Below are 17,819 nucleotides of genomic sequence, written 5' to 3'. Positions count from 1 at the left end.
AGTTCACGGTTGTCCTTTTTTCCCTTTCCCCACTCTCACATGAGCGCATGAGGTGCATGGCACAGTTGTTGGATTGAACAGAACAGATTCTACATTGTCATGATCATGTTAAGACTACATTCATATGGCTCTGTTTTATTTCGGTGTGTTTTTGTGGACACCAATTATTGACAAGTAAACAAGTTTTATAAAGGTCTCAATAGATCTACAACAAATGACTCTGCAGTTATGAAGAAACTATTGTCTTCAAGCATAAGCGCTAAGCTGGTGATGCTAACACATGCTGGATATTTCAGTCTTGCCTTTGCAGAAAGTCCTGAGCTAATTTGGTCTCGCTGTTCCTGGTGCTGTTGCTAGCATGTTAGCTAGCAAAGACGTTCTATTAATAGCTGCTAAGGCAGTATCTCCATCGCAGCAGATGTGTTTAGAGGCAGGCAGGCAGGCAGGCACAGGGAGCACTAGCTAATAGAGCGTCTGATTAGATCCAGTTTTTATGTATTTATTTTTTATTTATTTATTTTTTTAACCTCAGCACATGGCATGAGTGTGTGCATGTGAGCATGCAGACAAGATTTACCCTAGCAGGTAAGGCAGTGCTGCCTACTGGTAGCACTGCCAGCTACTAAGCTAGACATAAGAGGGATGCTTACACAAGTAATGATGGCGTAGATAAAAGCATCACATTCAACACTCGTGGCTACAGGTTTACGCTATTATCTGGCAAATGTCAGCAGGAAATGAAGTAATTATTATTGCTAAAACATGGGTTTTTAGTGCTGTTTGCGTGTTTTTCAGAAAAATTGTGTAAAAAGCTGAAATTTGTGACACTTTCTGGAGAGCTGGAGCTTGTGCAAAGAGAGCGTATTCAAACTTATGTGGCTCTAAAATAGCACAGTACAGCGGCGGCCTTAGTGGAGGATGGTCTCAAAGTGACAGTCTTATTTATTTGGTTTTTCTAAAGGTCTTCAAAAATTGCTGGTTATTGCTAGTTCTTTGAATCACCATCAAAGGGAAAGAGGAAGTGCTTCCCTTCTGTAAAAACAAGGACCCAAATGTTTTATCAAACATCATAATTTACTTGCTAAATGGAGGTAAGTTGCCTGGGAAGACCTCAGAAGACTACCTATGAGGGCCTCTGACTCAGCTACAGCAGCAGCTGAGTATGTTTTCTTCTACTCTTTTTGAAATTGTTAAATTTGTGCTAAGTTTGATCATGACTGCTCAATTCACCTAAGCTTTGGCAGCAGTTTTCTGGTGGTGTTAATTTCCCAGCTGTTTCGTCTGTCTACATATCACTGTGGTGTCTCATTGGCCGATTCTCGTCTTGTCTTCACCTCCCACACATACAGTCCCTTCTCCATATTATTCCTGTGTGCCGGCCCTCCCTGTGCTGCCTCTGTCTGTAGGTAGGTAGGTAGGTAGGTAGGGCTATAAAAAGGAGCGGAGTAGATGATGTAGTCCACCCAAATTACTGTACTGACCTGAAAAATGTGACCTGAGAAATATTCTTCTTCATCCTTTTTTTTTTTTTTTTTTTTTTTTTTCTTTTCATCTTCCCCCCCCCCTGCACACTCTTGTTCTTCTTGCATCCTCATTGCGGTGTCACCCCATCAGTCTATCGTCACGCCACCTTCTTTTTTTTTTTTTTTTTTTTTTTTTAAAACCACCTCCTTCCTTACTCAAATGGTTATGTCTGATTCATTCAGATGGAAGCGTGTTTCCACCAATGGGGAAAAATATCCCTGACACTAGCTCACTCAAAATCGTGTAGTGGACAGCATCAGTCAGCTTTCAGTGTATAGTAAACACGAACAAAGTGCTATTCATGTTGGCGAGTAACGCAAGGATTTCATCATTTCTTAAACCACATTGGTAAATGGTAAATGGACTAGTTCTTATATAGCGCTTTTCCACTCTTCTGATCACTCAAAGCGCTTTACACAACTTGTGCATTCACCCATTCACACAAGCACAACTGACATTCACACACATTCATACTCCGATGGATGCATCGGAGAGCAATTTCGGGTTAGTATCTTGCCCAAGGATATTTGGCATGCAGACTAGGGGAAGCCGGGAATCGAACCACCAACCTTCCGATCAGTAGATGACCTGCTCTACCACCTGAGCTACAGCCTCCCATGACATTGAAAGTACTCAGCACTTTGCATATTCATGCCTGCCAGCTGTAGCACTGGCAGCTGATGCCATCCACCTCCTGCTTCCGAGTAACAAAGCAATGACGTTTTGAGAAGCATAACTCAAAGTTTAGGATTATGGATGCAATCTTTTTTTTTTTCTTTTTTCTTTTTTCCTTTTCCAGTTGCGTAAATTAGCCTCCGTGCATTCTCCTCTTCCTCAACACAATTGTTTTCCTGCCAGTCACATTTGGCTGCCACCTCTCTCCTTTGCCTCACAGGCCATCTCATCCTTATCCACAAACCTGTTACCAAGGCAACTACACAGCACGATTGGAAACATCAGTGCCACACTCCACTTTACTGTCTGGTTGTTATTTAATTAAAGTGACAGAAAATCTGCATAGCTGACTCGTTGCAGTGATGACAGTGTTTTACACCACAGTGACAGAATACTGAAGAATACTCTTCCTGCACTGTAGGCTTTTTTAAAGCATGGTAGAAACCATAAGATTTGGTTTTCACAGAAAGATGAATTTATTACCCCTTAAGATTCCATCCACTCTAAATATAATCAAAAAGCTTGCATTAGTCATACAAATAAGGAAGTGTGGTAGAATGACGAGTCTCCTGAGATTGCTCCAAGTGGGTTATCGTGATTTCAGTGAGGAAATGAAGCTCTCTGGTATTGGCACGGTTTGTGTGCTACAGACTGTTTAACTATGAAGTGTTTGTAATTCTGGAGATTAAACATTAAGTGTATGGCGAGTGTAATAAGCGCTGGATTGGGCCTAGCTGTGAGAGAGAGGATTAGCCCAGCATGTAGCCGCACATCATCATGCAAGCTGCAACGGGAGGAAAGAAGCAGAGTTTCCTCTTGATTTTTATTATTATTATTTTTTATTTATTTATTTATTTTTGGTGTCGCTAACCGGACAAGATTTCCTATTCTGGGGTCCGTTCTTCGTACCTCGCTAAGTAAGTTAGCTGGATTTGATTGTTGACGATTTCGCGTGATCTTGGATCGTTCTGTTCTCCGAAGCTCATCTGGGACTTGCTGTCATAGCAACAGATCAGTAAGCGTAAACCTGCTTGGGAGCAGGCTCACTTTATGTAAACAGGATTAGATCGCGGCCACTCAGATATTTTACCACTGTTTTTCCATAAATAAATATTATCAATGTAACTAAAGCTAATGCAGTATTTGATTCTGTTATTGATTTCATACAGATACATACAGGTCATTTCCTAAAAAAAGGGAAATGTACTATTAATCATTCTATTCCATGTATTTGATTATTTCAGATGTAATTCATATTTCAGAGTAGTAATAGTAAATTACTTCGTGTAATCAAGATGAGAGACCACGGCTATAAAAGTGAAGGTGGATTTGGGAAGCCTGTCGCAGCCATGTCCTGTCCGTATACGCGAGCCACCCATTGCGGAAGGTGCAAGATTGATAAGGAGAGTGTTCAGAATCCAGCGTATATTGCGGGATAGACAGGATCCTTTAGCTCAGCGCGACAGTGTGCTCAGAGAGAGATCGATTTTCCCGTGAGGGTATTATTTACTTAACCAACTTGTTGACGAGGGGGTGCAGGACCACCACCTGTCTTTTTTTGCTCTGCCCTTTTCTTGGTTGCTGTTATAAACAAACAGATTATTTCAGGGTCTCTTTCCAAGAGACTAAAAGCAATATGAGTGATAAATATTACCATTCTGTAGAATATTCTTATATTTCACTTTTACTTGTTCCCATGTTCTAGTGGGTCCTGTTGTGGCTCTAATGTGAAAGAGGATATAATGTAATATGATATAATGTATGATAACATAATAGATTTACCCTACCGCCTACTGGTGTTGGCCAGAGGGGCCGATGGCGCGATATGGCAGCCTCGCTTCTGTCAGTCTGCCCCAGGGCAGCTGTGGCTACAACCGTAGCTGCCTCCACCAGTGTGTGAATGTGAGAGTGACTGGATAGTGGCATTGTAAAGCGCTTTGGGTGCCTTGAAAAGCGCTATAGAAATCCAATCTATTATTATTATTATTATTATTATTATTATTATTATTATTATTATTATTAAATTACTTACGAGTTTAATTTGTCAGCAACTTTCTGCCAGCCCTCTCTCCTTGCTTTTGCAGCCTTTGCAGTGTTCCCATGCGTTTTAATTAAACTCTGAGGGATTTCAGGAGTTTCAATCAAGAGTTCTTGCTCTGCTGCCGAAAAATACTGAGCGCGCTCCTTCGACATTTTCGCCGACCAATCAAAGGGTTGCAGATCAATGTTTCTACTATTGATGCGTAGCCCCTGTTAAGCCACCCAGTGATCTCACATTACTTCATCCAGCTATACTAATCGTCAACAACAGGTGTGTTCGGAGAACCGGAATAGCGAGCTCAAAGTTGGCGCGATGATTTGATCTTGGATGTGTCATTTGATCTTGGATGTAGTAAGCGAGGTACGAAGAACGGACCCCTGTTCACAGATGTTTGTTTATAAACACTGATAAATGAAGTGGCCATATAAAACAACTACATCACCATCGGGCTATAGCCAGAGGTTTGCATTCCAGCATCCTTTTGATTTCCACACAGCTTGTTTACTTTTGTGCAACCAGACCGTACAAACATGATTCAGGTCAGTAGAAAACTAGGGCTGTGCGATATGACCAAAATCTCATATCCCGATATGAGAATTCTATCGTCCCGATAATGATATAAATCAAACGTAACATTTTCTGTAAATTCTGTGAATCTCGGGCAGCTCGTCTTGCGGGAAGTGTTTCCAGCTGCGCGTCATGTAGCTGGAGTCGAGCGTTTTAACCGATACATGAAACGATACATTTTTAGACATAAGTTGTAAAGGGCGCCGTTTTCTTTGAGTATTTATTACACGGCGTGCTGCGGGGAAAAGCCTGTTCTAACGTTTGAGTCTAAGGTCTATTTTTTAGCACCTGGCGGCTCTTTTTTGCTTTTCATCCGTAAATAATCTGCTCTTTCACGTGATTCAGTTTATTTTGAAAAGTCTCAACAGGATCTTGAGCTTTATTGTGAAAGGTTTATGTGGAACATAAACAAGCGGACAAGTGATGCTGTTACTGTTGTTGTTGCTAAGCACAACGCATAAAAACAGGCGCTTGTCCGTCTGTAGTGTGGTTATATAAAATATAAGAGAACTTTAATAAGTTAATATAGCCACTACAGTGACCACCAAAACGATGAAAAATATTGCTGTAAACAGTTTATTTTGCGACACCAGGAAACAAACGACAGCGTAAAATGAAACGACAGACGTTTTTATATCGTCATCTGATATATATTGTTATATCGAACAGCCCTAAGTAGAACCGTCTAACGCTGGACTGGACACAAACGGGAATCAATCTATTGCCAAAAGATGATTGATATTCATACGCGCTGTACATATAAATATTATTCATTTATTATATAAATTGTATAGTAATGCATTTCAATTCTCAAACTATACACATTAGATCAATCCTCTTATGAACATGCATATCATAAAGTATTGATTAACATTAAAGGTCTGCCTGGTGTAGAGGACTGAGTGATGGCTAGAAGGCACACAGCATATTTAGTATGTTGTCTAAGACCCCACAGCTGCTGATACAGACCTAACGGAGACGCTCGGTCTGAGTGATGACTTTACTTCTACATGCACTACATGAACTTTCAGCGCAGTTTTTGTCTTTAATCCGTATGAATGAAGAGTTAGGCAAAGCTACAAAAACAATGACTCAGTTGGTGCAGAGAAGCAGCTTGGGGAATGCATTTCATTTCTCCTGTGTAGTTTATGGGCTGTTCTGCCATTCTGTTGTGTGACAGCAGGAAATGAAATTGCATACATGAGAAAAGATTTGTGAATTTGGCTGTAGTTGTGAAGCAAATTGATATAAATTGCTAACAGAGACAGCTGAACTGCACTAAAGCACATGAAGCCAAATGAACATGGAGATTTCTGTGGCTGTCTGTTTGATGAAAATGCTTAATGCCTGCGCAATTTGTGGTCTTGCTTCGGCATTTAAGTTTTTCCTTATAGCTCTGACCTGTGTATGAACAGTTGGAGCTAACACTTTAGCTGCATCAGTCCTGCTAGGACACAACAGCATGGGCATCATCAGCTGAAGTATTTAACAGGTCTTCTGTGACAATTAGACGTCACACGTCCCTTTTTGATATTTTACCAGTCATTAGGTTTGTCATGAAGCCCACCACACACACAAAAAGAACCAGATGCCCTTCCTGATTTATCCCTCCCAGAGATTTGACTCCTCCCAGTGTTGAGTCTATGAATATTTCAGGTGATGTGTGAATGTGTAAACTGTACACTATGGCGCTAAAGCAAAACCAAAAACTATACCTTGAATAACAGTAAAGTAAACGTCTTAATTTGGGAACAACGTTCGCAGCTTGACTCAACAGTCAACATATATGCTGTGGTGTATATAACAGTCATATAGCATGTTGATAACTTTACAGTAAAAGAAAGTGTTAAAGGGGGGAAAAATGCTTTAATTTTGTAGGGGTGCAGCAATACACAAAATTCACGGTTCGGTTTGATACTTTGGTGTCACGGTTCGATGTTTTTTCGATACAAAAAATGTTCATGCTTTTTTAATTTGTCATTTATTAAAATTATAAATGTATATTTTACCTCAAAAGTACAGTTTTTAAATTTAATGTTGCTGAAACAAAGTAATAAAAAAGAAAAAAAAATCTATCTGATTGAGGAATCACTCATCTTTGGAAAAGGGAGTTTATTACAGAGAAATGGCTCTTTCCAAAATAAAAGCTCTACTATACGCTTCTTCTGGGCTGTATTCTCAGCAGCATATTAAACATATCAGGTCCCCATAAGGAGACTCATGTGCTAACGGCTGTCTAAATTACTCGGGTAAAGTTTGTAGCATGCCTGCTTGTTGTTTTTGTCTGCTTCCACTTGTCTTTGCACTAGGATGCTGTTGGAGTAAATGTGCAGTTGGGGCTGCTCGATTATGGCAAAAATGATAATCACGATTATTTTCACTGAAATTGAGATCTTGATTATTTGACGATATTTATTTAACCCTTTAAGACCTACACTGGACTGGCGGACTATAGAACAAAGTCCGCCAGAACTTATATTATATTTTTACATGTTGTAGTGCCATTTGTGGGAGCATTTCAAGTTGCTATACAACTGTTATAGCCCATATTTTAATAATATGTATGCATTAAGTCCATAGTAACTACATTAATTGCAAAAAAGTGCAATAAACTACAAAAAAAATTGAAAATCGTTTTTGGGGTTTTTTTTTTACATATATTTCTATTTGGAGAAATTTAAGAGGTTTATCCCTCAAAACTTTAAATACAAAAAGTTGCAAAAAATAGTTTACAATAACAGGAAACTTATTTTGAGTGTCTTCATAGTTTTATTTTGGAGATACACCAATTTTCATATATTGCAGGAAAAACGAAAAAACAATCCTATGATGCAAAGAAAACAGCAGGTGCATCAAAATAAACTATTTCCAGCAGTGCAATTCGAGTTCTAAGCATCCCAGAAACTATTCAGAAAAGTCAAACATGACCAGTATAGGCTTTTAAGGCCTACAAGTAAAAAACTACAATTTCCGCGAAAATGACGTCACTTCCGGTTTCGGCCAGGAAATGGCGGACATGCGATAGTTCGCGCTGACGTCTGTTTCACTGTGGGAAGTGTTACGAACAGCTGATCGGATCGGCAAAGCGTGTTTCTGGAATATTATGTTTTTGTTCCTGCAAGTGCTTTTTATGCAGTTTTTGCAAAGCTTTATGTGGAAGGAAACCGTGACCGAGGACAAGCTGATGGCATCAGATGTAAGTACAACTCCTCCGGTTTCATATGCAAAACAAATTATTGCGCTAGCTTACACGGTTCAGGTTCTACAGGGATTTAAAAATAGTTACACAACACGGAGCGTGCTGCTCTGACCGGCTTTAAAGGTTAACAATGACTTTAAAAAATAATATAAAATAGTGTGCAACACCACTGAAGGTTTTTTTTTTTTTTTTTTTTTTTTTAACCTCTCTTTTCAACCAACAGCAGTCACTCTCCTCTCCAAATAACTTCTGCTTAGCTTTCTGAGCTTCCCTCTGGTCCTCTTAATCAGCGGTCTCCAACCTTTTTTGCGCCACGGACCGGTTTATGCCAGACAATATTTTCACGGACCGGCCTTTAAGGTATCGCGGATAAATGAGGGAGGGGCTAATAATCGGCTCAGTCATTTTTAATGATCGTTGAAAGCCCAGATCGTAATTGTGATTAAAATTCGATTAATTGAGCAGCCCTATGTGCAGTCATATTCGTTGTGTTCCCACTAGTGCTGTCAGCGTTAATCTGAAATGACGTTAACACCACAACACGGCAAATCTGTTAACGAGCTACCGCGGATCGCCCCGTGTGTGGGGCTGGACGGCCAACACGTTAACGAGCAAACTGTGCTAACGCAGTAGTTCCCACTCATGTAATTGAGCATTGGTGGCACATCCGACATACTGTTTTAGTTGAGCGTGAATGCGCAAAAACTGGAGTTTATTTTTAGATCCACTGGCATCCAAGTTCACTGTCATTTTAGTGAACTTTTAGTGAAACTCTTCTCTTGCTGCGTCACGACTGACTTTTTAGCTAACGTAAGTTAAAGTGGTAGTTTCTGTTTTTGTTTTTGACGCTGTCGCCGGTAAGAGATTCCGGAATGGCACCACTTACCTCAACATCCAGCTGTGAAAGCTGCATCAACCTGAGTCAACAAGTGATCAAGCTGGAGCAAAGGATATCCACGCTATACCAAATCCAGGGGGCTGAATGCGAACTTGACACGATCCTCCTTGGCAAAGCTCAAACCACCGCTACTAGCGCTGAGCTAGCCGACACAGTGCACCATCCAGCTGCTGTGTCCCAAGATCCCGCCAACAGTCAACACAGGCTCTCAATTTGAGTCGCTGGTGCTTCTGCCAAGGACGAGAACTCCTGGTTTCAGCTAGGGGCCAGACCCAAGGCTCTGGTCAGCTCCACTCCACTCCAACCAGCGCCATGGACCGTGGTTGAGACGCGTGGTGGCTGCAGAGGGGGCAGGAGGATCAGTCTCTCGCACCCTCACCCCTCCGGCGCGGTAGTACTGGAGAATAAATTTAATGTCCTAGATCCTGTGGACTTTCCTCCTCTGACCGCTAGCCCTCGCCATCCCGCTGTGTCGCTGAGGTCTGCGCCATCTCCACCACTACGCCCCCGGAGCCGCGGTGGGCAACCCGACGCTGTGGTGCAAACTCACCGCGGAGAGCTGTGCTTTACCCTGGCTCCTCGGAGAAGAGGACCCACGGCGCGGCTACCTGGGAGTCACTCACGCAGTCCGGCTGGCGCATCTCCATCTGAACACCCCCGGTGCCGCGGCGCAGGCGTCTCAGATGGCCAGCAGCCCCCGGTGGCACCTCCTCTCTCCACACTGGTCCTCGGGGATTCCATCGTCAGGAACGTGTGGATGAGGGGGGCGCTCACGCTGTCGTTCCCGGGAGCCACTGTTGTTGACATAGTGGACAGAATTCCCAACATTCTGGCATCCCACCCACAGGTTAACCGGCTCATCATCCACATCGGCACCAATGACATCCCCAAACAGCAATCTGAGCTGCTGAAGTTGGACTTCCTCCAACTCTTCAGCCTCCTTGGTCAGTTGCAGGTGAATGCTTTTATCTCCGGGCCCACCCCCACCTGTGGCAGAGGGATAGGCCGTTTCAGCCGGCTGCTCAGCCTCAACACCTGGCTTTCCTCCGCCTGTGTCTCCCACGGCGTGGGTTTTTTTTTTTAACAATTTTGATGCCTTCTGGGAGAGGAGGCATCTTTTTGGGGCAGACGGGCTCCACCTCAACGCCTGGGGACGCCGTTTGCTGTCTACCAATTTGGCATTTGGCGTACAGCACTCCCGCACATCGCCCTGTCACTACCCCAAATTGACATTACCTGCTGATCTGTCTGCCACTGACTGATGTTCCCCTGGTCCCAGCTCCTATATTTGTTCCACTTTTAACAGTAATACACAAAACTTTGGACTCGGACCTCTCTTTCCCACAGTCAACACAATACCCGTCATAATCACAAACAGAGCAACAGAATTATCATAAATCCAGTAACTCCAAAAACATTAATAACCTAAATATCAACATCCATTCAACTCTATTGTCAAAAATCCACCAGTCTCAATCAGTATGGCACTTTTAAATGTCCGCTCTCTGTTGAACAAGTCTTTTATTATTAATGATTTAATTTTAGATAATAAACTTGACTGTTTATTTTTAACTGAAACATGGCTGGGTTCGGATGCACCAGTTGTTCTCACTGAGGCCTCCCCACCAAATTTTAATTTCTCTTTTTCTATTAGAAGTGGTAAGAGAGGTGGTGGGACTGCATCTTTAGCCAACAACACACTCACCTCCAAACAAATTTTATTTGATCATTTTACCACTTTTGAATTCCATGTTATTGTTTTCAGCAGCCCTCCAGTTTTATCTGTCACAATTTATAGACCACCTAAAGACAGCGCTGCTTTTATCAAGGAATTCTCAGAATTTTTAACAAACATACATTCAAAATATAATATAATTTTAACCGGTGATTTTAACCTGCACATAGATAATCCTTCTGACTCTGCATCAAAAGAATTCTTAAACATTCTTCACTGTTTGGATTTTACCCAGCATGTCACGCAGCCGACTCACAACAGAGGACACACTCTGGACCTGGTCATCACCCATGGGCTGTCCACCAGCGTGTCCTCTGTTGTTGACTTGGCTGTCTCAGTGTGGTTTTTTTTTTTTTTTAACATCACCGGTTTTATTCAGCGGGAGACCTCGGTGCGAACTGTGAGGAGGCGCTATCTAACCTCTGAAGTGGCTGCAAATTTTACCAGGGTTTTAGACGAATGCCCCCCTGTGATTCTACCTGCACCCTGCAATTTGATTTTTAATCATTTCAACAGCAAACTGAAGAAAAGCCTTGACTCCATTGCTCCACTCACCACCAAAAAGATTAACGTAAAACATGCATCACCCTGGAGAAACGAAGAAGTCAAAACACTCAAAAGAAATTGCAGGGCAGCAGAAAGGAGATGGAGGAAAAATTAAAAATACTATCAACCATCAAATATTTTGCGAGCAACTTAAAATGTACAATAATACATTAAGGAATTCAAGAAACTCATACTTCGCCAAAATAATCAGTAATAACAAAAATAATCCCAAGGTCCTCTTTTCCACCATAGATCATTTATTTAACCCTGATTTTAACAGCTCCCAAAGAACCCCACAGACTCGCTCTGTGAGCAGTTTGCAGACCACTTCAGGGGAAAAATCAGCGCCATCAGATCTGATATTTTATCTAATCGCGATATGTTTGTAAAGACATCTGAGGGCTCGATTGTACCTGAGGAGACACTGGACAGCTTTGTCCTGGTTAATGCTGAGAACCTTCAGAAAGTTTTCTCCACAGTGAGACCCACCACATGTCCTTTAGATCCAATCCCTTCTTCACTCTTTAAAACACTTTATGGATTTTTTGAGGCTGAGCTTTTATACGTGATGAATTGCGCTCTTCAGTTGGGTGTCTTCCCTGCTGCCTTTAAAACGGCGGTGGTGAGACCCCTTCTGAAGAAGAGCAATTTGGATTGTAATGATTTTAATAACTACAGACCTGTATCCAACTCACCATTTTTAAGTAAAATCTTAGAAAAACTTGTTTTTACTCAGATTAATGATTTTCTAAATGATAGACAGATCCTGGAGATATTCCAGTCTGGATTTAGGGTGAACCACAGCACAGAGACGGCTCTCCTAAAGGTTTTAAATGATCTTCGATGTAACTGGGACGCCCAAAAGCTCTCAGTCCTGGTGCTACTGGATCTAAGCACAGCCTTTGATACAGTAGACCACGCTGTTCTTTTAAACAGACTGAAACACATGGTGGGCCTCTCTGGTGCTGTACACAACTGGTTCACTTCCTGTCTCTCTGACAGATCTTTTATGGTGAGTATGGATACATGTTCCTCTAAGATCCATAAAATGACATGTGGTGTGCCTCAAGAGTCGGTTCTAGGCCCTGTACTTTTTAATTTGTATATGCTGACGGTGTCATCAGGAGGCATGGAGTGAACTTCCACAGTTACGCTGATGGCACGCAGCTGTACATCTCCGTGTCTCCTGATGACACCAGACCAATGGATGCCCTTTTTAACTGTGTCTTAGATATAAGATCTTGGATGGCAGAAAACTTTTTACAGCTTAACCAGGACAAAACCGAAGTTTTAATCGTCGGTCCTGAGGCTCAGAGAGAGAAACTCTTGTCTAAATTAGAGGCATTTTCACTATGTCCTTCGCTACAAGTGAAAAACCTGGGTGTTATTTTTGACGCTGAGCTTGGTTTTATCCCACATGTTAAACATGTGACCAAAATTGGATTTTATCATCTAAAAAATATAGCCAGAGTCCGCCCTATTCTCTCTCGGGCTAACACAGAGATGTTGATGCATGCTTTTATTACCAGTCGCATTGATTACTGCCCTGCTCTCTGGTCTTCCTAAGAAGAATATTTCAACTTTACAACTTTTGCAAAACTCGGCAGCTCGTGTGCTGATGAAGACCAGAGGGCGGGCCCACATTACACCGGTTTTAGAATCGCTGCACTGGCTCCCCGTGTGTTTCAGGATCGATTTTAAAGTTCTTTTATTGGTTTTTAAATGTCTTAATGGTCTTGGGCCTTCTTATCTCTCAGATCTGCCTTTACCATATGAACCCTCGCGGACCCTGAGGTCCTCTGGTACTGGCCTTTTGATTGTCCCTAAAGTCAGGACACATACTCACGGAGAGGCAGCTTTTCAGTGGTATGGTCCTCGTCTGTGGAACAGCCTGCCGGAGGAGCTCAGGGCCGCAGAGAACGTACATGTTTTCAAGAACAGGCTCAAGACCCACCTTTTTAATTTAGCTTTTACTTAGCGTTTATTTATTTTATGCTTATTTATTCTATCCCGTTATTTTATTATTAATTTAGGCTTTACCTAATATTTATTGATTTTATTCTTATTCATTTTTTTAATCTTCTTACTCTATTTATATTTATATTGTATCCCGTTCTTATTTATTTTATCATTTTACCCTGTATATATCCTATTGTGTCATATCTCCAGTGTTTCCTCGGAGGGGGCTCTCTGCACCGGGGCTGTGATCGACCGTGGCTGCTGGGTCTCTGGGGGTCCTCTCAGCCTGGCTGGGGGGCTTCTTTGCCTCCCTCCTGCTGTGTGCCCAGCCTGGAGGCTGCGGTCTGTGACCGGCTCCCGGTGCAGACGGCTCCCTGTTATAGTGTTTCCTCACTTGGCTCATGTGAACCCAGCCCAATTTTTACTCTTTGTGTGTGTGTGTGTGTGTGTGTGTGTGTGTGGGGGGGGGAGATATATGTGTGTATTCACATCATTTATGTTAATGAGAGTGTGGGGAGTGAGTTGGAGGGTGGGGTGGGCTGCTTTTAACTTTGTGCTACATTTTTTGTATGAAAAGTGCTTTATAAATAAAGATTGATTGATTTAGTCCATGACGCGCTTACCTTCAGGGTTATACGTCACATGAAAACCAAAATAGTTCCAAACGCCAGATCTGAATGAGGGTGGGGGAGGTTCAGTTTGCCATGTTGCAACGAGCTTAGCTTCTGTCTCGCTAGCTTGCCTTGCGCTCAGTGAATCTGCGTTCGACTACTCCGCCTAGGCTGCACTGTCGAGCGCAGATCCACTGAGCGCTCAACACAGAAAGCATCATCAGAAGGAAAGTTGATAAAATTTAAAATTTTGTATTGTTTGGTACATGTGCGTACCGAACCGAAAGCACTGTATCGAACGGTTCAATATCCATACGAGTATCGTTGCACCCCTATAATTTTGGTATATTTTCATTTACATGTTTTTAAACAAATTGCATGCTCTGCAACCAGCATCAACACAGTGATGTTTGTCCTTCATGTCCGTTGTCTTGTCTGTTTCTTCCACCTCAGTGACCTGTTTTGACTCCGATGTAGAGTAAGAGCTGCCAACAAAGGGAGGGCTAGACAATTAGTCATACTTATCTTTTAACTAAGGCTTGGTAATGGTATGGTAAAATATGATGTGCTTATGGCTTTATCATAACCATCCTCCTCTCTTGTCAGAAATGAGTCGCCAGACTGCCACCGCGCTGCCCACAGGAACATCTAAGTGCCCTCCTTCTCAGCGTGTGCCCACCCTTTCAGGCACCACAGCCTCCAACAGTGACCTGGCGAGCCTGTTTGAGTGTCCTGTCTGCTTCGACTATGTCCTCCCCCCAATCCTCCAGTGCCAGTCCGGACACCTGGTGTGTACAGTCCAGCCTGTAACTGAACCTGAACTGTTTGTTGTTGTTGCTAGGAAAATTTCTTGCAGAAGCATAATTGTGAAGATTAACATTTTAGTAAACTTGTCATGAACATACTTGTGTATATATAAATAAAAAAAAAAAAAAAAAAAAAGTTATTTTTCTTCATCCCCAGGTGTGCTCCAACTGCCGGCCTAAGCTCACTTGTTGCCCCACCTGCCGAGGTCCCCTGGGTTCCATCAGGAACCTGGCCATGGAGAAGGTGGCCAACTCTGTCCTTTTCCCCTGCAAGTATGCCTCATCAGGCTGCGAAGTCACCTTGCCTCATACCGACAAAACCGAGCACGAAGAGCTTTGCGAGTTTCGGCCGTATTCCTGCCCCTGCCCCGGCGCCTCTTGCAAGTGGCAGGGATCATTGGATGCAGTCATGCCTCACCTGATGCACCAGCACAAGTCCATCACCACACTGCAGGTTAGAAGTTACTCAGCTCCTCAGTTTCTTCCACAAAACATGCTCCTAAAAGTGTGTGCCATTTTTACTAAGTGAGGATGAGACACTTTGAAGACTATCTGAATTGATGCTATTTAAACACGGATCGTACAGGGTTTGCAATTAAGTTTGTGACTTAGAAATAAACTCTTAGAAATAAACTAGAAATAAAAGTCTGAATAAACAGCGTAGAGTTTGTTCAAATGAAGTGGAAACATGGAAAACATTTCATACTCCATCCCACTAAGCTGATGGGGAATTTTGAGTGTGCCCTCTGCTGGACAGCAAAGGAAACAACATACTGTGTAAATGTGTGTTAATTTACAAATGAGTTGTTATAGCCTGCAGAATTTGTTCATTTTAATATCATGATTACTTTTAAATTGAAGGAACACTCCAGTAGTTTACACCACTGCTAGGTGGGCGGAGCTTCTCTGGCAACAGGTGAGCTTTTGTGCTCACAGCTGAAGCTGCCTGAGATCACCACATAAGGAAATCATCTCTCACTGATGTCATGCAAAGCCTGAGCGGCTTGTACATATAGTTGTATGATCTGTTCTGAAACCATGGAGGATCTTTGCCCCTACAACGAGAACATCCATGATGGTGGTTATCTTATCTGGCAACACTGACGTATTAAAGTTGGCATGCTACTGCAGCCAGCAGTACTACAGTACTTTTGTTTTTTGTTTTTTTGTTGAAAGTGGTTTAGCCTTTTAATTCGTGGGATGACTTTTGGCGTAATTGTCTTAGAAATTTGTTTTTAAAGCTGTAAGATTGGACTGCAAGACAACACTAATGATTACTCAGTGGCTCATATCTTACTTGGTCTTGAGAATTTTAGATGGTTTGATGTTAACAATGAGTCGACGTGTCCATTGTGCAAAAGGTGGGGGTTGCATGGAGACTTGTCTCTGCTTGTTCTTTACTGTTATGCTAAAAGTCAGCCTGCAACAAGACAGCCGGATGACAAGTGCAAATCACAACCCCTTTCAAAAAGACAAGTGCATAAGTCATTATGTCAACTTTAATGTGTTTCTCAGTCTCCCGAGTCCGAAAGTCGCGGTCTGGCACACCTTTGAACTTTCCAGTGGTCGAGGTCTCATAACGGTGTGGTTGGTATCAAGAGCATACTCCCTGTCAAATACTGGCCAGATTATTCCAGAAAATTGCGTTTAACATGAGAACAACAAACGGCTTGTTCCTTTTGCAGCTTGTTTTATAACATGTATTTATTTTGAGATCATGATGATGTAAAAGATCTTTATGTGAGCAGCGTTGGGTGTTAACTTCAGGCTGACAACTAAAGATGATTAACCCTGTTTGTGTCTCCGTCCAGGGGGAGGACATCGTGTTCCTGGCCACAGATATCAACCTGCCTGGTGCGGTGGACTGGGTAATGATGCAGTCGTGCTTCGGCTTCCACTTCATGCTTGTGCTGGAGAAGCAGGAGAAGTACGACGGACACCAGCAGTTCTTTGCCATCGTGCAGCTCATTGGGACTCGCAAGCAGGCCGAGAACTTCGCCTACCGACTGGAGCTCAACGGGCACCGGCGTCGTCTGACCTGGGAGGCCACGCCACGCTCCATCCACGAGGGCATCGCCACAGCTATCATGAACAGCGACTGCCTGGTGTTCGACACATCCATCGCACAACTGTTTGCTGAGAACGGCAACCTGGGAATCAACGTCACCATCTCCATGTGCTAAAAACTTTGAAGAGAAGAGGATTTAAAAAAAAAAACAAACAAGTTACATATTGTTAGGGGGCATTTTTTTTTTTCTTTGTTTTCTTTTTTTTATTAGACCTCACAGTGCCCCACCCCTCTCTGCCTCACTCCTTCAGACATGGATTTGGACTGTCTAATTAGGCAGCCATGGAGGCCTGGGGGGGGGGGGGAAATGGATGGCTGAATGTTTGGATGGATGAGTGGAGGAAATGAAACAAAATAGCATAACTGTGTAGTGACGGCTATAGACTTGGAAACACATTATGTGAGACCCACGCGGGGCCTCGCCCTCTGTTCGTCGTAAACGCGGACACAAACTGTCAAACTCCCTTCCTGGCCACGTGTCCCTGTCTTAGAGTGATTTCTCACAACTCATTCTCATCGCACTCTCTCTCTCTCTCTCTCACTCACTCACTCACACACACACACACACACACACACACACACACACACACACACACACACACACACACACACACACACACACACACACACACATTTCAGACACTACGGCTCTTCCCGAGCGGAACGTGGAAGGGGCTCCAGTCCCTGACTTGAAGGATCAAGCTATAGTTCAAAACGGACTCCTGGTCAGTGCTGGAGTGCTTGCAAGACAGCTAGCACTTCCTGTTTGTAATCCACCTCAGTACCCCTCAAGTCCCCCCACACTTTCCCTCACTCGGACTGGAACGGTTCCCACGCTCCCCACCCTCGCAGGGCTATGGCTGTGGCTGCTATTGACTATTTCAAACTGGAACCCTGAGTCCCTAAAAATCTTTATCTAAAATGTATCTTCGCCTGTGACTGGGGATCATCACTCACAGACATGAATGGCTGTAGCACCCCAATCCCCAAGTAACGTCCAGGAAAAGAAGCTTGGATCTGTGTAAAGGGTCCCGGGATTACTACAGCTGCGCGAGCTCGTTTTGCTTTCTTCTGCTCCACACCGGTTCCTCCCCCCAAAGCTAAAGATTGAGCACCGGATGCTTGTTATTGAATTGTTGACTGTCATCATCAATTATTAAACTTTGCTGTCATACTGGTTGGATGTAAGA

General features: G+C 43.0%; 1 protein-coding gene across 2 annotated transcripts in view; it reads left to right on the top strand.

Moving 5' to 3' along the window:
- siah1 (siah E3 ubiquitin protein ligase 1) overlaps positions 1-17,199 on the top strand; it is a 39,302-nt gene extending 22,103 nt beyond the window's left edge. For both annotated transcript variants that reach the window (XM_026176823.1, XM_026176824.1), the window contains 3 exons: positions 14,362-14,543; positions 14,719-15,015; positions 16,373-17,199. In XM_026176823.1, coding sequence (XP_026032608.1) covers positions 14,362-14,543; positions 14,719-15,015; positions 16,373-16,744 — 851 coding nt within the window. In that variant the 3' untranslated portion in view covers positions 16,745-17,199. The remainder of the gene's footprint in view (positions 1-14,361; positions 14,544-14,718; positions 15,016-16,372) is intronic.
- The last annotated feature ends 620 nt before the right edge of the window (positions 17,200-17,819 follow it).

This window comes from Astatotilapia calliptera, chromosome 7 (assembly GCF_900246225.1).
Source record: "Astatotilapia calliptera chromosome 7, fAstCal1.2, whole genome shotgun sequence".
Classification (NCBI taxonomy): Eukaryota; Metazoa; Chordata; class Actinopteri; order Cichliformes; family Cichlidae; genus Astatotilapia; species Astatotilapia calliptera.
Note: the sequence above shows the minus strand (reverse complement) of the source record. Positions and strands in the feature narration are given on the sequence as shown.